This window comes from Anser cygnoides, chromosome 17 (assembly GCF_040182565.1).
Source record: "Anser cygnoides isolate HZ-2024a breed goose chromosome 17, Taihu_goose_T2T_genome, whole genome shotgun sequence".
NCBI lineage: Eukaryota > Metazoa > Chordata > Aves > Anseriformes > Anatidae > Anser > Anser cygnoides.
In genome coordinates this window covers 3425638-3445845 of record NC_089889.1, presented here as the reverse complement: position 1 = coordinate 3445845, position 20208 = coordinate 3425638, and the positions used below count along the sequence as shown (strand labels likewise).

General features: G+C 55.2%; 3 protein-coding genes across 23 annotated transcripts in view; 1 reads left to right on the top strand and 2 right to left on the bottom strand.

Annotated features, from left to right (window-relative positions):
- Window positions 1-6833, top strand: part of PITPNM2 (phosphatidylinositol transfer protein membrane associated 2) — a 132862-nt gene extending 126029 nt beyond the window's left edge. For all 16 annotated transcript variants that reach the window (XM_066979224.1, XM_066979225.1, XM_066979227.1 and 13 more), the window contains 7 exons: window positions 906-1022; window positions 1748-1864; window positions 2218-2366; window positions 3119-3268; window positions 3358-3541; window positions 4867-4995; window positions 5284-6833. In XM_066979224.1, coding sequence (XP_066835325.1) covers window positions 906-1022; window positions 1748-1864; window positions 2218-2366; window positions 3119-3268; window positions 3358-3541; window positions 4867-4995; window positions 5284-5631 — 1194 coding nt within the window. In that variant the 3' untranslated portion in view covers window positions 5632-6833. The remainder of the gene's footprint in view (window positions 1-905; window positions 1023-1747; window positions 1865-2217; window positions 2367-3118; window positions 3269-3357; window positions 3542-4866; window positions 4996-5283) is intronic.
- Window positions 6834-9893: 3060 nt separating this feature from the next.
- On the bottom strand, window positions 9894-14130 carry ARL6IP4 (ADP ribosylation factor like GTPase 6 interacting protein 4). 2 transcript variants are annotated; one of them, XM_048073918.2, is made up of 6 exons: window positions 13959-14030; window positions 13245-13435; window positions 12561-12893; window positions 12007-12124; window positions 11014-11083; window positions 9894-10771 (listed from the first exon to the last, which is right to left on the bottom strand). In XM_048073918.2, exons 2-6 carry the CDS (start codon window positions 13420-13422, stop codon window positions 10715-10717), a joined length of 756 nt encoding a protein of 251 aa, XP_047929875.2. In that variant the 5' UTR covers window positions 13423-13435; window positions 13959-14030; the 3' UTR covers window positions 9894-10714. The 2 variants fall into 2 exon arrangements, with proteins under 2 accessions (XP_047929875.2, XP_066835358.1); XM_066979257.1 differs by lacking the exon at window positions 13245-13435 and having other exon boundaries at window positions 13959-14130.
- Window positions 14131-14691: 561 nt separating this feature from the next.
- Window positions 14692-20078, bottom strand: OGFOD2 (2-oxoglutarate and iron dependent oxygenase domain containing 2). Of its 5 annotated transcripts, XM_066979243.1 has the most exons (7): window positions 19866-20064; window positions 19731-19787; window positions 18626-18736; window positions 17789-17888; window positions 16810-16934; window positions 16060-16317; window positions 14692-15414 (listed from the first exon to the last, which is right to left on the bottom strand). In XM_066979243.1, the coding sequence occupies exons 1-7, from the start codon at window positions 19986-19988 to the stop codon at window positions 15139-15141; spliced, it is 1050 nt and encodes a 349-aa protein (XP_066835344.1). In that variant the 5' UTR covers window positions 19989-20064; the 3' UTR covers window positions 14692-15138. The 5 variants fall into 5 exon arrangements, with proteins under 5 accessions (XP_066835344.1, XP_066835343.1, XP_066835345.1 ...); XM_066979242.1 differs by having other exon boundaries at window positions 19731-20065; XM_066979244.1 differs by lacking the exon at window positions 19731-19787 and having other exon boundaries at window positions 19866-20065.
- Window positions 20079-20208: the final 130 nt, after the last annotated feature.

Here is a 20208-nt window from a genome sequence, read left to right as displayed (position 1 = left end):
TAAAACTAGTTATTTTGTTTGCCTTGGATTTCTGTGAAATCCCTCCCCAGCAATCTCACCCTTCCTGGGGTCCTTTTTCTCTTTCCTGGGAAGAAAAACAACTTCAGCTCTGCAAAGCGAGCTGGTCCATGCCAGACCGCTACTGCCTGGGTCAGCTGGAGAGCTGCTGACCCCACAGGCTGTGTTCAAGAGCTTGTAGCTGTCAGCCTGGGCTGACACACGAGAGTCTTCTTAATATTTTGGAGGGTCAGGGTCACAAAAGACTGCTGCCAATTTTGGAGTTCTCTTTGCAGGGTCACCTCCCAGCCTTAGAGCAGCCTTTGAGACACTTCCTCGCCTTTGGTGTTTGTCTTCCCTTTCCCTTCTGGGATTGAAGAGCAACCTAGGCAGGATATAACCCTCCTCTCTCCAGGTTCCTCCTTCTCCATTCTCGCCTGTGCCCTGGCAGGCAGGAGCTGCTCCCAAAGGCTGGCTGGGGGATGTGACCTTGTCCCTCTTGGATCTCTGTTCCCATGCATTGGCCTGGAGATCAGTCCCTGCCAGGCCATGGGACTAGTGAATGCCTGCAGGAAGGGAAGTGCAGCGCTTTCTGCTGCATTTGAGCCAGTTTTGTACCTCCTGACAGCCTAAATAACCCGCCCTTCTTACCTGCATCCCAGCCAGGATTAAACGAGTGCTGGCCACAGACTTCGCTAGCTCAGAAGAAAGCGATTTTCCCTGCTCTTAAGGGAGCAGCCTCTCAAAGTGCTAGCTGACAAGCCAAATGCCCAGCAGGGGAACTCGGCCGCCTCTGTCCAGGCACTGCCCTCCCTCAGCACAGGCTGGGGAGATGCGGAAAGTGCAGGCAGGATGAGGGGGGCACTGTGCAAGTGGCTGATGTGCAGACGGGACCTGTCCCCCCACAGGTGATGAGGCACGAGAACTCGAGCGTGTTGGAGCTGGATGGGAAGGAGGTGTCCGTCTTCACCCCCTCCAAGCCCCGCGAGAAGTGGCTCCGCAAGAGGACGCACGTGAAGCTGCGGGTGAGGGGGGCTGGGGGCTGCCTCTGCTGCGGCAGGGCGCGCTGTCACCTACGGGGGCTTGACTTTTGGGCTGCAAGAACGGTGCTGAAGGCAGCCACTGTGGGCACCTGTGTCTGTCCATGCACTTGCCATGTTATATAGACAGAGACTTTATGCTGCTGATGTATGTTAGTGATATTTCACTCAGATAGTTGTGAAAGAGGCACCCAAAAGATCTGTATCAGCAAGGTCTCGGCCTTCACTCCGTGTAAAATGCAGCGAGTGTGGCGGTAGGTCAGGGAAGGAGAAGCAGCTTCTTCCAAAGTTCAAGAACACAAGTCCCATGTGAATGCCCTTCGTTCCCAGGAAATGTCTCTGATTCCTGAAAGAGGGCAGTTCTCTGCTGGAGCTGAAACAATGTCAGCAAATTTCTCTGGCAACTGTTTGTATTGCCTCTTAAATTGAAAGTGTAAGACCTAACGGACAGCAGCAGCATTGCACATACGAACTGCCTTTTAAATGGGCTCTTCAGCCACGTACATGGCACCCGCCATCGGTGCAGGGCACAAAGTCTCACCTCCCCTACAGGTCAAATTATTTTCCGAAGCTGAGAGCTGTGGGTGAACTGGGGAGAGGGTGGGGAATGACAGAGAAACCCACACGCTGATTTGTGCAGTCGTATTTGGCATTCCCCCTGAGACTGTTCGTCACTGAACTTTTTCTTTTTTTCTTCTTGTTTTGTGTAGAATGTCACAGCCAACCACAGGATAAACGACACCATCGCTAATGAAGATGGGCCCCAGACCTTAACTGGAAGGTTTATGTACGGTCCACTAGATATGGTCACACTCACGGGAGAAAAGGTACAGTCTGCTATGGGGTTGTGCGCCGTGTGGTGAAAAGAGGGGGGGGACGGGGGCAGAGGCTGCTCCCTCACTGCCTGCTTGGGTTTCTTACCCTTGTGCCTTGGCCCGGTTCCCCTGCTCAGGCTTGGGTGGTGCCTCCTACCAGGGACAGCCCTGATCCTGGAGGCTGGCTTTCATTCCAGCATCCCGATATTCGGTTGCTTCTCAGCTCGGGTCTTGTAAAGCACGGAGGGTGGAAGCAGGACCAAGCCCAGCTGAACGATGGGGCTTGGATGGAAGGTCCCTGTGCTTGGCCCATTGTACAACTCATCTTTGTCGCTGTTTTTGACCCAGACTTGCTGTCTCCCCAGGTGGACATCCACATCATGACCCAGCCGCCGTCAGGAGAGTGGGTTTACTTTGACACTGAGATCAGCAACAGCAGTGGCAGAATTTCCTACGTCATCCCTGAGAACCGGCGCCTGGGCATTGGCGTGTACCCTGTCAAGATGGTGGTCAGGTGATGTACCTTGGATGGCTGTGGCTTAGTTTGCAAGAGGACAAAAAAGGCTTGAAACAGGCCATGCGATTGCGTGACAAAGTCATAGACCTGTAACCCAGAACAAAAGAGGAATTTGATAATTGTAGAGTACGGTCCCTCCTTGCGTGGCAGCTCTGATTGTTGGGTGTGTTCAGAGCCTGGTTTGCCAGCAACAGGAGCAAAATGATTTGTACTCTACAGCTATAAAAGGAAGATTCATGTTTTATTCTGCCTCTTACATCATGAACAGGATGGTAATTGAGCTCTGGTTGCAGGATCTTGCACGCCTTCTGCACCATAGGTGTATGGCCTCACTGTCATCTGCAAAACTGCACAGCCAAGCGTATTTTAAAGACTATAAACTTGTCCTTGAGAGGCAGAACTTTGTTCTCATGGTAATTCACAGCCCAAGAGGTTTCAGCTCAGCTCCAGTTGCTGGCATTCAGCTTTGGAAGGGGGAGAAGAGGAGCATCATTTTAGTGGTGAATGCAGCTATGTTCTCCTGGGAGTGTGTTTTGAGTCACTGACGGGCACTGACACCAGGACTCCGGAGCACTATTTCCCACCCTACCTCAACACAGAGTCCTTCCTGCAGTGCCCGTCGCTGCTCTAACCGAGGGTAGCACAGCTGTTAGAGCCTTTGGGCCAGGTCTGGGGCTGCTTTGGTGCACTCAGTACTTCTGAAAGAGCCTCAGTATCTTTATACCTATAAATACCCGGTTCCCTTTCAGGGGTGACCACACTTACGCAGACAGCTACATCACAGTTCTGCCGAAGGGGACGGAGTTTGTGGTGTTCAGCATCGACGGCTCCTTTGCAGCCAGTGTCTCCATCATGGGCAGCGACCCCAAAGTCCGCGCTGGAGCGGTCGACGTTGTACGGTGAGTGGCAGGGGCTGGGGCAGTCGGTTTGCTTTGCCCGTAGCGTTGCTCTAGGTCTGTAATCCCTGCACTTGTGGGTTTTCTTCTAGGCACTGGCAAGACCTTGGCTACCTCATTATCTACGTCACAGGCCGCCCCGACATGCAGAAGCAGAGGGTGGTAGCGTGGTTAGCACAGCACAACTTCCCCCATGGGATCGTCTCGTTCTGCGATGGGCTCGTTCACGACCCGCTGCGGCACAAGGCCAACTTCCTGAAATCCCTCATCACAGACGTAAGCCTGCGTCTGCTGAAATATGATCGTAGCACGGGTTTAGATTGCTGCTCGTCCAATTGCCCCTGTCAGCACCAGTCTCTTGGCAGCAATGCGACCTGCAGTGGAAGATTAATCTCTGTTCATTTTATTTTCATCCTTTTATTGCTCCACAAAGTGTCTGTGCTGTTAAATTGTGTCATCTCCGCTCTGCACTGTCCCATCTCATCACTGATTCTTCCAACGCCAAATGCCAAGTGAAACAGGGAGCAGTGCCTCCCCTTCCCTGCTCGTGTGCTTTTGTCACCTGCTCAGTGGCTTTCTGTCTGCCCGTCGTGTGACCTGCGGGTCTGAGGTGCCCTTTGGAGGGCGTGGGGCTGCCGCAGGGAGTGGCCTTGCACCACCTACCCTTGATGGGAGACTGCGTAGAGCGGCTTCCCGAGCATTCACCCCAGGGAGGTCGTAATGTCACTCAGCCCAGAGGCTCAGAAAAGCTCCAAATAAAACAAGCTTTTCTCTGCCTGGCAAGTGAAGTAGCTGTCAGCTTCCAGAGCACTCATGCCCTGCCTTGAAAAACAGGGAACCCCTCATTAACCCTTGGACTCGCATTTTGGCCTGAGCCATGGTGGCAGGAGCAGCTGTCTCTGACTTGCTGCCACGAGGGCCGCGTTAGCTGCTCTCCCTTGTCCTCTTGGAGGACAAATCTGTGACCAGGGCCAAAGAGTCCATATCCCTGGCTTGCCTGCAGCTCTGGGGGCAAAGCAGCTTGGTCCTGTGGTGGCACCAACGTCAGCACCTCCCCTGCTTCAACCCCCTGACAAAGGCTTTGGCCAGGAGCTGCTTTTGCTCTCCGCTGGGAGTGCAGGCGGATGGAGCCCCACAAGGCAGTTGTGTGTCGCTGCCTGTCCCTTCTCCTTCCGTCCCGCAGCGCTGAGCAGCGTAACCGCGTGTGGCAGCATGGCCAGCGGAGGGGAAGGCTCCGTGCTGCTGCTGATGACTGCACAGGGGGCTGCAAAACACTCCTCTCCCCTAGTGGCAAGCAGGCAGTGAAGTGTGCGGCATCCCTGCCCCCTGCGGACCTCAAGGCACGGCAGCCGTTCAGCCAGAGGAGATCTGCTTTCCTGTTGCTGTTACTCCTCTTGTTCCGGCCTGTAAACATCCCCGGCTCTGTTAATTAATGCTTTGCTCAGCGGTGCATTATCCAGCTGGGAACTTACATAAGTTATTGACCTGAGATTCCTACAAATGCTGGTTAGGGAAAAAAAAAAAAAAAAAAAAAGCCCTGCCTGTTGAGCAGCGAGGAGCGCCCGTATGTTCTGACCGCGTGTTGCTTTCTCTCCCTGCAGCTCCACATGAGGATCCATGCAGCATATGGCTCCACGAAGGACATCTCCGTGTACAGCTCCATCAGCCTCCCACCCACCCACATCTACATCGTTGGCCGACCCACCAAGAAGCTGCAGAGCCAGTGTCAGGTAGGAGCCAGCTCGTCAGAGCCCCCTGGGTGCTGCCCGAAAAGCCAAGGGCCTCCCGTGGGAGGGAGAGCAGTGGGGATTTGGTCACCCTAAAACTGCTCTCTGACCTGGTGCTTTTCAAGACAGGAAGGTCCCGTGTGGCAGGGCCTGTCACGTCTGTCTGGGTGGCTGCATGTCTTGTTCATCACCCGGTGAACCTGGCACAGCAAAAGCATTCAGCTCCCAGAGCCTAGCGGGGAAACGCGTCCTGTCCTTCTAACGCCTGCCCTTCTCCTCCTTGTCCCGCAGTTCATCACGGAGGGGTACGCGGCCCACCTGGCCCAGCTGGAGTACAACCACCGCTCGCGCCCCGCCAAGAACACTACGCGCATGGCGCTGCGGAAGGGCAGCTTCGGGCTGCCCAGCCAGACGGAGTTCCTGCGCAAGAGGAACCACCTGCTGCGCACCATCTCCTCCCAGCCTTCGGCTGCCGGCGGCGGCAGCGCCGGTCACCGCCCCGAGCGCACCCAGAGCCAGTCCGACAGCGACAAGGAGAGGGACAGGGAACGCAGCCAAAGAAGCATGAGCATCGCCACGGGGTGCTGGGGCCGGAGCACAGCATCCCGCCTGGAGTCTGGCCTCTTGGGGCAGAAGTAGCCAAGCCAGAGCCAGCGACTGTCGGCTGTAGCCACCGGAGGGGAAAACAAAAGGAAAGAGGGACGAGGCCGGCGTTACGGGCTGGAAGGGTAAATATGGTGCTACTCTAATAACATCGTGGTGTTCTGGGAAGAGATGGGATGTTTCCCACGCGGAACGTTCAGGCCTTGCAAGCGGGAGCGTCAGGTTTGTGCAGCATGAGCCCAAGGAACAGCTGGAAATCGGGGGGGGAAAAGTCTCCAGGTCAAGATCGCGCTCTCTCCTGCCTCCTTCTCTTATCCAGGTTTAGTGACTGTAAATATGTGCCTCCTCGCCTTGTTAGCCATCGCTCCGATACGCGTGACCGAGTGCTGTCCTCAGAGCCACAGGAACGGGGATGAGGCTGGGGGAACTTGCTCTTGGTTGTCCCAGGAGTCAGACCGAGGTGCTCTGCCAGTGCTGGCACGGGGTGGGTTTGGGGTTCAGTGAGCGCGCTGCTTCCCCGGCACAGACAGCCCCAAGCGAGGGATTTACCGTGGGCTGCGCCAGGCAGAGCAACCGAGAGCTTTACCTGTACGAGGAGCTTCAAGTTCAGCCACTTTCGCAAGGAGTACGTGCAGTGGCAAAGCAGAAAGATGCTGTTGGTAGGGGCAGAATGTCGGCAGATTCACGCCCAAGCAAGTGGGGTCGTTATTACTGTTATTTTTTAAAGAGACATTTTAGAAGCCGATGGAATTTAACGTGTTGACCTGTTAAAAGAAGAATACAAGCTACTCTGAGCTGTTACAAGCCTCAGACACTTAATTTGCTGTTAAAGTCTCCAAATATTGCTCTATATTATTTCCAAAACTAACTACCATATATTTGCAAGCAGTTCTTCTCATCCAAATGCAGGGTCTGACTCTCAACACCCACCTCTGAGACATTTTCTTCTTCCCAGGTTCTCTCCAAGTTCAGTAGCAGCTTCAATGGGAACTAGACTCGCTTCTTTTACCGGTAGTTACTGAACTGTAAAACCTCATTGTTTTTTGCACTGATGATTTTTAGAATGGAAACCTGTTACCATCTCATGTAGCTACATCTAACTGTTTGTAGTGCATGACAAAGAAATATTGCTAAGCCAGGGTGTGTGTGTGTGTGTATATATATCCATCCACGTGCATATACATATGCCCACACACACACGTATATATATGTATATGTATATATTTAAAAAAAAGAAACTCTGTGCGGAAGTTTTTCCAGCAGTAAGGAGACTGTAAGGAAGTGTGCCAACAGAGTCAGGCGAGCTTAAGAAAAGGCCATATCTTAATTTTCCTGGTGTGTTTCTCAGCGGCTGTGCCTGAGCCGATGGTTTGTGTGCTGCCGGAGTGAGCCGGGGCTGGGTGCGAGGTGACGGGAGCTGCCCAGTGCGTGGGGGAAGCCATCGCTGCTGTCCGGCACCCCCTGGTAACACCGAGACGCGCACAGTGTGCGCTGTGTCGTGCTGCAGAGGAGAACAGTGCCTAGAGCGGGGGCTTCCAGAAAGCCCCGTAGCCCTGTCCCCCCCCCAGGTCAGCCTGGCCGGGACTTCTGGCCACGGCGAGGGGCCTGGTTCCCTCCTTGCGCACACCTCCCGGGCCAGAGGGGCACCCCCCCGGGGGGCTCGGGGTGCCCATTTACAGCCTCCAGTTGGCCTCTTCACGTGGAGATTTTATAGTCCTACCGAGCTCCTCGACTGTGTGTAACCCTGCTTCCCCCACCACCCTTACCTGTATTTATATCACTTTCTACTTACGAGGATCTTATTTATAACAAAATTTTTTAGACTGGCTGCTTCATTTTATTAACTGTTTCAATACGAAGTGCAGGACGGCCGCACTGAGACACACAGCACTGTGAACACTGCTCTGCTACTTGGCTCCGGGCCACAGTAGGCAAACCTAAACTCATCAGGCATCCGAGGCAGACCTCGTGTTCGGGGCGTCGATGCGGACGCAGCGCGCCCGCTGCCTGCGCCGCCAGCGGAGGGACAGTGCTGAGCTGCCGGCAGGGCGCTCAAACCCAGCTGCCCGCCCGCACAGTGCATCTCCCACGTCCTTGCAGCCTGACTGCAAACTGCTTAACCACTTCTCTTTGATAATTAGTCAATTGCAGAATGTATCCGATGACTTTTATTACCGAAAACTGACTTCCCTTCCTGTGGGCCCAGCTAAGCTCTCTCTGAATGTACGGCCGGAGCTGACTGGGTTTCCAAACAATGTGAATCGTCCCACAGCTTTTTGCTAGTCGAATGTTCTATCAAACAGTTGCCATCCGAGTAGGAAGCCAAGCCACAATCCGTCCTGTGAAGTCACCAAACCACATCACAAAACAATTCCTGCAAATTTGGATATGGCCTTTGCAAAATTCAACTTCTCCTCAAAGCCCACAACCAAGGCATGGTCTGTACATTTTCCAATGCTGATGAGATGTTCACATTTTCTTATGTGTAGATAGTGTAAAACAGAGGCGAATGTAAATGTTCAACATAAAAAGTGGATATATAAAATGGAAAGTTATTTATTTATGTAGAGGAAGAAATGTCTGGAGGAACTGGAACCTTCAGGGTTTATTAATATTTAAAAATGTAGCTTTTTGTTTCAGGCATTATGTACAAAGCAATTACTTCATGGACCAAGTTTAATGTAACTGTCAATGAATGCAGAAGTGCAATATTATACTCACCTCTCCATCACTTCATGTTTTAAACAGCTACTAACCAGTTAGACTGACAATCATAGCACCTCCGTCCTCATCCTTTATTGAGCTTCTTGAAACTTGCCCGGGTCCTTTCCCTGGCCCCCCATCTGTTGCCATTGTACAAATCCAACATGGAGAAGCAACTGTAGAGCAGGACCTTTATTGCTGCAATAATACCAGATGACGTGGGTGTAGTTACCAGGAAATATGCCAATAAGTTTTCTCCACCGATTCAGTCCATCACAGTCTGCATCAGTCTGTCTTCAGACACCCCCATCTGGCACTCATCTCTCTGAAGCAAAGATCAACGTGCTACTCACTCAAAGAACAATAGCAATAGTTGAATTCTGTGTCTGTAACCTGTTTGTTCTGAGCTGTTTCGGAGAGCGATGCATGTGACCCGATGTCTTTCCACGTGTACGGAAGAGGATCCACTTGGACGCGGTGAGGGGAAGATGAATGTATGATCCCATCCTTACTAAAGGGGCACTGTCAGGTTCAAGACCTAACTTATCTTTGTTACAAAGAACGCGTTTGCTTTGAAATGAAAGCTTATTAAAAGTTTCTCCTACTCCTCCCTGTCGCTGTTGTCTGGGCAGCCACCAGCACGACCGCTGACAGTCGCGCTGCTTCTGCTGCAGCCCACGTCCTGTACTCGCACATTAGCACAATACAGCACGCACTGCACAGGCTGCCTCAGGCTTTTCCTTTTTTTTTTTTTTTTTTCCTTCTTTTTTAATTGTTTCCATGGGAATCAAACTCTGCTGTGGAGCTCAGATTTTTATAAAAAGCAGCTTTTTGTATTACGGAACTATTGGGCCAGACTTTCTACCTGACGCTGTCCCTTTCAAGTCTTTTAAAAAAAAAAAAAAAGGACCCCATGCATTCACGCCGAGTTGTTTCCCTGGGTGGCCAGCTCACTCCATCAGATGAGGCGAAATTCTGATACCAAAAAACGTTTACAGTGTCCGATACGCGAGCCGAGAGCAGTAACTAGCCAAAGGGTTACTAACAAACGCCCGCTCCGCCCAGCAGCCGCCGTGCTTGCTGTAGCAGCCCCTTCTTCAGGTATTGCCACCGTTTGCTGCATTTCCTATTAGTTCTAGAAGCCTTACGGTCCCTTCCCTGTCCTGAGCACCCTCTGCCTGTCGATACCCTCGACTGTCAATTTTATATTCGACGATGTTAATTATATTTTATTTATAAAAAATTGCTTCGGGGGGGGAGGGGGGATAACAGACGCGCGTGTGGGGACCCACCAGAGGGCGATGCCCGAGGGCGCCGGCCGCCCGCCCGCGGCCCGGGCCGAGCAGCAGCCCGAGCCGGCGCTCCCAGGCCGCGCTGGGTACGCCCCTGTGTGCGCAGCACCGTGCAGGTGACGTGCTTGTGTGTGACAAACCTTCTGTACGACTTCCTTCTCCTCCTTGCTGTTAGTGCATCGTTCCAATGCCTGGGTGTGCTTTGTGTACAGTATCATTGTGAGTTACACAGATTAAAAGAAATGGGAAGGCTCGTCTCGCGTCTGCTTCTTTGGGAGCCGCTAGAAACACGAGTCACAAAGCCCGGGACGGGAGCAGGCGCCACTTTAATGGAGGGTTACAGCCACGAACACAACACGGAGGGCTTCTGCGCGGATCAGTCCCGCAGGACTCACTTGTCCGTTAGCTACCACTTTTTTTTTTTTTTTTTAAACAGTTTGTAGCTTTATGGACTTTGCAGTGGGGAAAAATGACGGCCGTTTGCATCACAGCTGCTGTGAGCAGGGGCCCCGAGACCCCCCCAGAGCCTTGCTGCTGCCCAGGACCTGCACTGTGGGAAAGGGGCGTGAGTAAAGCCCCTGCCCCGGGGGCACAGCGCAGGGTGGCACTCGAGGGCTCAGGCTGGGTGCTGCAGCCCGAGCAGAGCCATGCAGCGCCACGGGTGCTCTGCTCCACGCAGGGTGGGTGAGCACGAAGGGCTCGTGAGCTGGGTACGCACAGGGCCACAAGGACGGGACCGAGAGCAGCCCCTGAAGGGAAGACGTGGCAGCCGGCTGCCAGTGTTGCAGCCCTGGTGCATAGCCTGGCCACAGCGATGCCTCCTGCCAGCCAAAGCCCAGAGCTGAGGGGCAGGAGCACCTCTCGGTGCTGCTGAGCTCCTCGGGCCTTAACAGGGGCACCAGGGCAAGCAGGATCCAAGCGCGTTACAGCCACACTGGCCCCAGTCAGGAGAGAGGGCGGTTACTGGGAGGTGCTCTCCTTCCCAGTCAGTAACTTACAGAGTGGGTGGGAACTGCCCCGGGAAGCCTCCTGATGCGGTGCTGCCTGCAGGGTTCCACTCGTCGGGGCTCACACCCGGGCTGGTGCCTGCAGAACAGCCCCCGGCACAGCTGGAGCCCAGGCCCTCACTGCAGCATCCCCGTCCGCACCTGGAAGGCCAGCCCGTCCCCTCGGGTGGCTTGCTGGAAAGGGAGAGAGACGGGCGCTCAGAGCACGGCCTTCCCAAGGACAAAAAGCTACCAGCACCCACCCGCTGGGGCCGCTGCAGGGCTGCCAGGGCTCGTTTTGCCCTGGTAGAGCCACTCAGGTCCCCAGGAGGCAAAACAACGCCTTTGGGTGCAGCAGCCCCTCAGCTGTGGCCCCCACCCCACCCACCAGCAGTCAGTGATGGTGACGAGCCCCCCCCCCCCCCCCCCCCCATTACCTTGTTAATCTCTTTGTGTCTCTCCTTGCTGACAATTTCTTCTAGAACTTCTCCATCTCCCTTAATAAGCCTGGAAGACAAGGAGAGGGCCATGAGTTGTGACAGCTACTGCTTCAGACCCAGCCTCTGCAAAACCCCTTCCATTTCTTTCTTTTTTTTTTTTTTTTTTTAAACACTGAATTCAGGTCTGCTCCTGACTGCCCAAAGCATGCAGGGGCCATTCATAAACGGGAGCCAGTTTGGGGCTGAAAGGCAGCCAGGCCCCAGAGCATCTCGCCCGAGCAAATTTCCATCAGAGGCAGCTCCCACCTCCAACCACAAGCAGGAATTTAATTGTCTTCATTATGTGCCTACCGGGGAACTGACCTTAGTTCCACACCTCCCTAAGCCCCGCAGGCTGCCTTCTATTTTAAGACCGGACTTGTCATGCCCAATTCTCTTCAGCATGATGTTTTCTGCTCGCTGGGAGGATGCAGTTTATTAAAAACTGGGTCATTCCTAGTTGGCAGCTCAACGAACTTCAGGCTGATTGTCTGTAACCCCAAGCAGAACACGCTCCCTGCCCACTCAGCCCCAGGTGCTAACGGTTCAGCTCTGAAAGGCAGGAGCATGAAGTGGGGGGGGTATGGAGGCACCATCACCCCTCTGGTTCCTCCTTTGCAGGGGCAGAGCCCCGTTTAATGGGAAACAGCTGAACCAGTCACGCCCCAAGGAATAAATAAGAGGGAGCTCTGCTGCCTGCAGCTGGCTGCTGGGAGGCAGCCCAGTGCCCTTTGTGTGGGCACCCAGCATGTTGTCACACTTCAGTGCCCAACGTGCCACCTGCAGGGCTGACGGGAGGGATCTGCGAGGCCTCAGCTCAGGCCTTTGCTGCCGCAGGGGACATGGCTCCGTGCAGGCACTGCAGTGCTGCAGAACGGCTTCCTCCAGGCCTCCGCCCCGCAATGCCTGGGTGGGGACATGCTGCCTCCTTTCTGCCCCAAGGGCCCATACCTGGTTCTCCCCGTTTCGGGGTCCACGACTCTCCGTATGACACTCTGCCTCGCATCCCATTCTTCCTTCGTCATCGGCTTCATAGCCTGGATGCGGGATTTCTGTTCGTCTGTCAGGACTGGAAGGTATCAGACAGTCAGAGCCACGCTCCTGGGGCACCGCAGCGCGCCTGCAATGAGCAGCCAGGAACGCAGCACCGGCTCCATGGCGGTGCTTCTGGTTCAGTGACAAACCACGCCAAGGACTGGCTGCTGTATGGCCCCAGAGCTCTGCCAGGTTGGTACTGCTGACTGCGTCTTTTCCTTTGGCTTCTCTGTTTCCACTTTACAGCCACAATTAGAGCTAAACCACTCACCAATCTATGCCCGTAGCGCCTTACTTTTACTTGGTGTTGCTCAAAGGCAGCCACTTAGAAGGGAGGAGAGTCAGAGACTGCTCTGTGCACAGCTCTGCTACTGACACCCTGTGTGGATCCCACGGGGGGACATGCAGGGGCCTTTTCCCAATGCCATGTTTTGAGCCCTGGCTAAGCAGGAGGGAAATGCGATCGTTACCTGGCCCGGAGTCCACCAGCGACTCCTTCTGCCACTGCTCCAGCGAGGGGCCGGGCACCACTTCTGCCTTGGCTCTCTCCTCCTTAGCTTTTTCTTTTGACTTCTTTTTGGATTTCTTTTTTATTCTCTTCTTCTTCTTCTTTTTCTCTTTGTGTTTTGCTCGCTTCTTTTTGCTGTGTCGACTCTTCTTTGCTTTGGGCTCACTGTCACTGGAGTCCTCGGAAGAGGAGCTGGAAGAAGACGAAGACGAGGAGGAGCTGGAGGAGGAAGATGTCTCAGAGGAAGACGTGCTTGCCTTCCTCTTCTTTTTGCTCTTTCCTTCCTTCTTCTTTTCTGCAGTGCATAAGAAGAGGGTGAGCAGAGCAGCTCTGGCCCCGTGGCAGCAGGTATTCCTATTATCCCCTGCAGTTGTTACTGCCCCGCTCTCCCAGCCTGAAGACAAAGTCCCCAGGGCAAATCCCCTCTGTGCCGCCACCTGGAACATGTCAGGGTGCGGAGCTGTTCCTACAGCGCAGCGCGAGGAGAGGCCTCAGGGCTCTGCACCTGCCGGAGCCCCACCAAAACGGGCCCAAAGCGCGCGCTGACGTGACGGGCAGGGATCCTTCTCTCCCACCCGGGCCCCCCTTTGTCCACCTGCCCCCAAGAAAACCTGGTAAAAACGCGGGGTCGCGGACCCCTCCCCACCTTCCTTCGCGGCTGCCGAGCTCGACCTACGCCTGCGAGGCCCTGAGGGCCGCCTCCCCGGCGAGCCGCCGCCGGGCTGCGGGTCCCCGCCGCTCTTCCTGCGCTTCTCCTTCCTCCGCTGCCGGCTGCGAGAGGGGCTCCGGCTCCGCGATCGCTTCCGTGACCGGCTGCGGGCCATGGCGCCTCGGCCCCTGCGGGGGCAGCGCCCTCAGCATCCCCAGAATTGCCCAAGCCCAGCGAAGCCCGGCCGGCCTCAGCAGGCGTGCGGCGGCCTCGTCCCCGGGCAGCCACCAGCGCTCGGGGGGGACAGCGCTGCTCCCAGGACCCCCGGTTAATTAATTAGGGGCACGAGGACCCCCGGTTAATTAATTAGGGGCACGAGGACCCCCGGTTAATTAATTAGGGGCACGAGGACCCCCGGTTAATTAATTAGGGGCACGAGGACCCCCGGTTAATTAATTAGGGGCACGAGGACCCCCGGTTAATTAATTAGGGGCACGAGGACCCCCGGTTAATTACCACCCTGACGCCCGCAGCACACCTCGACGCCCCCCCCCAGGATCACCAGGGGCCGCCGGCGGCCTGCGGGGCGCGGCCCCTTTAAGAGCTCGGCCCCGGCCGCGCTGCCCCTTTAAGGCCCCTTTCACCCGCCCCCCGGTGCCGCCGCCGCGCGCATGCGCCCTCCTCCCCTCCCGCCGCGCCCCCCGGCCTCACCGCGGGCCGGGGCCGCGCCGCCGCTCCTCCGGCCTGGTCCCGTCCCCCCCTCACTTCCGGTCCCCATCGCTCGGCGCCGGCCGGCAACAGCGCCGCGCTCTTTGGTTCCGGGGTTCGGCCGGGCCCATTGCTGGTGCCCCATTGTTATTGTCCCCATTGTTGGTGCCCCATTGTTATCGTCCCATTGTTATTGCCCCATCCAGCCTTCCCCAGGCCCTGCCGCCACAACGCCCCCTCACTGCAGTTCCTGCAGTTGAATAAGGGAGTAATCGAATAATGGCAAAGCCCCTCCAGACACTGGTGCCCCCGGGGAGGCGCTGGGTACTGTGATGGGCGCCCTGTGGTTCCGCCTGTCCCAGGGGAGTCACGTTCCTGCCCTCGCTTCCCTCTGCAGAGCCCGGCTGTGCTGCAGGCACCCCCAGCTCTCTCCCCAAGGCCCATTCCCCCTCGCTTACTCGACACTCGCAGCGTCTCTGAGAGGGAAATCTCTGCTCAGAAGAGCTCGCGGAGCCCCCAAGGCACCCCCTCAGCCGCCCCAGGGGATCGACGCTTCCTGTGCTGCTCCTGATGGATTTTTCTGAGCCTGCGTTAGGCAAACCTCCGGTGGTGGTAACTCCACACCATTCCCAGCAGCCTGTTCTGAGCCACCGTTAGCTGAGTTTGGGGCGGATCTCTCCCTGCTGCCCCGCAACCAAAAGCTTTTCTCCTGCAAGAGGCCAGGACTCCCCGCAAATAGCAGAGAAGTGGCAAATTTCGGGTTTTATTGCACTGTTTCTGTGGGGTATGTGGTTTTATTGCACTGTTCTTTTCCATTTACAGAGCCTTGCAACGCTGCTGTTGGCACAGAGGCCTCCACAAAAGCCAAGCAGCTTCATTTATTTTTCCTGTACCCCTGAAAATATTCACAGAGCCCTTGCAGTGGCTCCAACGGAAGGCTTTCCACATCTTCCAAGCATCCCTCCACCACGCCAGGCCGAGGGTGAGCCCTTGCCTGCCTGCGTACCAGCAGGGGACGCAGCCGGCTTCCCCAGCCCGGCAGGACTGGTTCTGCATCCCCCTGCCAAGGTGACAGCGACTTCTGACGTGACTCACGCATCCACCAGAGTCTGTCAGTGCAGCCCGAGAGGACAGAAAGCAGCTTCAGGCAACTCGGTCCGAAGAAATCATGCCCTACCACATGCTACCACAGCGAACAGAGATCCACAGTCTCAGGCACATCATCCTCAGCAGTTTCCGTGAAGCCGTCTCCGAATCCCTCTGCTTCGACCAGCTCGGGCTTCTGGTTGCACATGGGGCAAAGCCGGTTGCGGATTGCTGAGGCTCTCATCCAGACGATGAGGTTCCAGCGTTCCCCCGAGGCGATGGGGAGCGCCCCATGGATCTGCCCTCCTCTGTGTAACAGCCCCTGCGTCCCCACGTGTTCAACCTCGATGTAGTTCGGCACAGGGCTGGGATCCTGGAACAAAGGCAGGCGGGTACAGCATTACACCAGGAAGTCCCTGAAGAAGAGTGTCCAGCGAGTTGAATTTCGACTTCTTAAACAAGCAACAGGGAGAGGATGGGCTGTACCTCAAACGCAGCCACTCCAGTGGTGGCCGGGCAGCAGTTTGGTACAACTGCTTTCAGGTAAGGCATTCCCAGAGACAGGTTCAGAGGGAACTTAAAGACAGAGTTTCAATCACAAAACTCTTTCACCAGTGTATGGTGTTTTTTTAACCTCTCTCCTGTGAAGAATCCCCTGAGAACAGGGGTTACAGAATTAGGCGTAGGTCTCACATGAAGTAAATGACTTCTTTCCCTCTCTCTCAGCACCTCCCTGCTCGTTATGTCCCTTAAGGGAAGATGGGTTGGTTTGTTTCACTCCAGCTTCTCCTACAACAGCTCTCTCCTCTCCTTGAATTGGCTGCAGTTAGCTTGAACACTGAGATCTTGTTTGCAGCAGAAAAGGTTCCTGTATAACCACTACATTTTTAAAAAGGGGAAGGGACAGAGTGGTTTTGACTGTCAGAAGTGAACAACTGTGGTTTAGAACAGTCAATGCCTTGAAATTGGGATTAGGGGGCAACAGAAGCAGGACCCAGGTGAGGAATGTGCCCAGTACCTGTCTGAAATCCCCGAAGTACAAGTTGCCTTCTGTGAAGTCTTTTCCCAGCGAAACGTTTAAGGTGACTTCTGCGTTATCATAGTGAGAGCTCAGATCCAGGTCTTCGTGCAGCGCGTACTTGACCACGAACGCCTTGTGGCTGTCCAGGCAGGCGCCCCCCAAGTCGGGGTAAAGCAGAGCCGTTATGGGCCGCAGGTATTTCTCCCGCAGGGGCGTGACGAAGTTTTCATCCATCCCTATCTCATTGAGCAAGACCTGCCACAAAGAGAGGAGCTGGGAGCAGCTGACCAACAGCTGGGTTCCCTGCTGCTTCGTCAGAGAAGCTGCAGAGCTGCCTTGTCCTCTTCCAACGCTGCTGCTTGCTCAGATAAAGAACCAAAGAACAAAGACTCCAGCTACAGGGAGAGGAAAGAAGATCAGGTGGAAAGCGGTGGTGAAAAGAGTAAAATCAAGAGGTGAGTGTCCTTCAGAAACAGACGCCTCGATTTATATGTGTGTTGTTTAAATGCAAGGTGCTCTTTGCTCTGAGATAGCAGCTCCCATGCCCTTTCCCTGCCTTTCCCCGTCCTTTTGTCTCCGGACAAGTCACACACATTCCCTCAGCCCTTTCACTTTAAGGAGGCCGTACCCAAACAAAGCTGTACTCAATTACAGACATTTTGGAACAGAAAGGATGGTGAAGCGAGGTATACAAAGTCTGCTCACGAACACTCCCCCTAAAGAAGCACGAGAGCTGCTGAGTCCTACCCCGTAGTTATTCATGCTGTTGGGCCTGCCCTTGGGCATGTCCGACTGCTCAAAGTTCTCCAGCTCCTCAACAAAGGCTCGGCAGAACTCCTCCGTGAACACTGGCAGCCGATAGATCCTCTTATCTGCCAAGAGAAGGGAGATGCTCTGTGCTGGGAAAAAAAACAGGCAGGAGTGTGCTTGGCCGTTGCGCTGCCGAGCTAGACCGTGCTCGTGTCGGTGAGAACGCAGCACCCACACGCTTCGCGTCATGCTCCAGCTGCTCAAAGGCTTGGCGCTGGTCCTGAGGATCGGCTCTGGGATGTATTTGTTATTTTGCACGCTGGCCCCTTGCTTCCAGGCTTCTCCTGCCAGCCGTGAGCCCTGGCACCGATTTAAATGCCTGCTGTAGGTGCCACGGAAGTGCTCTGAGAAGCTCTGGAGAGCAGAGCTCTGCAAGCACACACATTTTTCTCTGTTTTGAGAAAAGGAGACAACTTTTCAGCTTTTGTCAGCATTTCTGGCAGGAAGAGAGCTTCACGAATGCCACCAGGGAAGTTGAAAACCCAGATCTCTTTTAAAAAGCCTGAAAGCCAGACTGAAAATATTTCAGCTCAGACTAACCTAGGGGGATTGTCTGGAATGGGAAAGCACTGGGGAGGGAAAACCAAGCCCCCCTAGCAAACAGGATTCCTTCAGCGGGCTCCCCTGTGAGGTTACGGTACAACCAAAACCCCAGCCCTGCTGCAGCGAGAGCCTCTACTGAGACATCAGCAGGCTGGGACTGGAAAGGCAGAACCCAGGATCTCATCCAGAGCACAACTGCTGCACAACACTGCCTCTCCAGAGACTCTCATCAGGCAGAAAATAACATCCTGCTCGTCTCGGCTGCGTATCAAATCCGAGCTATTAAAGACAGGGCTCGAAAACAGCTGTCATCGCTGAGGCTCGGCGTCACGTGGGTGCTCTTTGTCGATGATGGGTTGTTTTTTTTTTTTACCTGAGAAGGACTCGGTGTAGCGCAGGAGGCCATCAAGATGAGCATCTGGTGAAGTGCAGTAGCTAACGATTTCTAAAAATTCCGGGGCCAGGAATGAATCCTGGCATCCAGGGAAGGAAGACAAATACAAACAGACACACAATTAGCTTGCACTGTCTTTCACAGCCCCAGAGGGAAACGGGCTTCCACAAAGGCACAGAAATTTTATAGAGTCTAGGGAGCAAGGCTGATGGTGACACTTGGGTTACTTTTGTGGCAGAAAATGATACTGGTGTCTTTAGTGGTTTAGTTAATTGCGTTTTTCTGTAGTTCATGGGTATTTCTAAATATAACTGACCAGATTTATCCTTAGCACAACGGGAAAGAGCCTGACTCACAGCGTGGACACCTAATGGATAAATGCAAAGTCATTCCTAAAGGATTTCGCATCTTGTCCTGGCCTCAGCACAACAGAGCAATTGGGGGGGGGTGCACGCAGGCAGGCAGCCTGCTGCCACCCTCCAGCTGAGAGCAACTCAGAACTTCTCTGTGTGTTAGGGGGCAAAAACGCTGATTTCTGTAGCTGTCCCTCAGCCTTCACTAACCCTGTGTGCCGCAATGACGCTTCAGATCCAATACTGATGGTATTCTGAGCTTGGTACCCGGTGCTGGTGCAGCTTCAACAACGAACGACCCTCATCTGGCTACAAACCTGGCAGAATCCTGCCTGGAGAACGAGCCAGGGTGCCACAGCTCTAGAACTGTGCACAATCCCGATGATAAGAGGGCTCCCTACTGCAAAAATAAACTCTCAGCCAGCTCCCTGGGTGCAAAACAGATTTCAAACCCAGTGTCTACCTGAAGAATGTACACTTCGGGGTGTTTTCGTTTGTAACAGCTGGCGATGATGGCTTTGCGTTCCGCCGACTGATGGATTAACTGCTTTCTTCTCTGCACTTCTTCCTCGATCTAGGAATAAACAAAAAGCATCTCGTTAGAAAATCAAAATGGATAACTAAAACAATTCAAGGAACCTGCTCATTGTTTCAAACCAGTTATTTTTGTTCAGGGTACCTCTGGGAGACAGAGTGCGTGCCTTTGCTTTTCTGTAGTCAAGACAAGCCCTATAAATATTTAAAAATTCAAATGCCTCAGTGGGATTTGAGACACATTCTCACAGCGGATGGCTTAAAAAAATAACTGAAGTCTTTCCATGGACGTGTCACGTGGAGCTGCGAGTTTTCAACCCTTTCAGGCATTTCTGACACCTCGTGAGTCACCGGCCTACGCCTTGAGAGTCTGGCTTATGTTCTGTCAGTACAGGCATTGTCCAAGATGAAGACATTTGCTAGGAAGGAGACCAGACTTGTCAGGAAAGGATTACTGCTAAGTGCTGTCAGGACAGGCTGATCTGTCATCGCAGCCCAAACAGCTGGAGCAGCAGCTGATTTGGGTAGCTTTTCCTCTTCAATAACCCGCCGTGAGGTTAGTTACAGCACGCTTTAGGAAAATGAGGAAGGAGGGGTGAGGTTGGCGGCGGCTGTGTGACAGCTCGCTGGCCTGGGGAGCCAGGGAACCGAGCAGGATCACGGAATTGTTGGGGTTGGAAATGAGATCCGAGATCACCCGCTCCAACATCCCCCTGCCACCAGTGTCACCACAGAGCCACGTCCCCAAGCACCACGCCCAACCGTTCCTTGAACACCCCCGGGGACGGTGACGCCACCACCTCCCTGGGCAACCCGTCCCCGTACCTAACCGCTCTTTCTGACAGAAATGTCTCCGAATTTCCAACCTGAACCTCCCCTGGCACAACGTGAGGCCTTTCCCTTTACCCTACCACAGCTACCTGCGACAAGACACCAACCCCCAGCCCCCCCCACCTCCCTCTCAGGCAGTTACAGAGAAGCAACGAGGCCTCCCCCATCCCCCCCGGTCCCCCCCCCGTCCCCCCGCCGCTCACCTCCCGCACCACGGCCTCGAACACCTCGGGGCTGCCGCAGCCCCGCTCCCTCAGCGCCTGCAACCCACAGGGCGGTGAGCAGCGAGCCGGGAGGGGACCCCGAGCCGCCCCCCCCCCGCAGCCCTCCGCCGTTACCGTCCCGTAGTCGCCGCGGAGCTGCTCGCGGTGCCGGTAACGGACGTGCAGCCCGCAGCGCCTCACGAAGACGTTGTCCGAGAAGAAGCAGGAGCACGCCCGGAACGCCCGGGCCGCCGCCATGTTTCCGCCCGGACCCTGAGCGCCGGCCCCCGGGCGGCTCCGCCCGCCCGCCCGCCCCCCCGAGGAGGGGCGGAGGTCCGGTGTGCGGGCGCGCTCCCGTCAGGGTGCGCGCTCCCGGGTGGGGGGGGGGTGGAAAGGGGGGGGGGGGGAGGAGGCGGGAGCGCGCGCGCGAGGCCCCGTCACGGTGCCCTCAGCCCAGGCATGGAGGCGGCGCTGCAGG

What these genes read in the sequence shown, in the direction of transcription:
- ARL6IP4 (XM_048073918.2), bottom strand. Translation starts at nt 13,422, where the DNA reads ATGGCCCGCAGCCGGTCACGGAAGCGATCGCGGAGCCGGAGCCCCTCT. An exon ending in CTCGGCAGCCGCGAAGGAAG is followed by an intron (nt 12,894 to 13,244) that starts GTGGGGAGGGGT and finishes TATGCACTGCAG; the next exon opens with AAAAGAAGAAGGAAGGAAAG. An exon ending in CCCGAAACGGGGAGAACCAG is followed by an intron (nt 11,084 to 12,006) that starts GTATGGGCCCTT and finishes CTTGTCTTCCAG; the next exon opens with GCTTATTAAGGGAGATGGAG.
- OGFOD2 (XM_066979242.1), bottom strand. Translation starts at nt 19,988, where the DNA reads ATGGCGGCGGCCCGGGCGTTCCGGGCGTGCTCCTGCTTCTTCTCGGAC. An exon ending in TCGAGGCCGTGGTGCGGGAG is followed by an intron (nt 18,737 to 19,730) that starts GTGAGCGGCGGG and finishes GTTTATTCCTAG; the next exon opens with ATCGAGGAAGAAGTGCAGAG. An exon ending in ACAGCATGAATAACTACGGG is followed by an intron (nt 16,318 to 16,809) that starts GTAGGACTCAGC and finishes TCTTTGTGGCAG; the next exon opens with GTCTTGCTCAATGAGATAGG.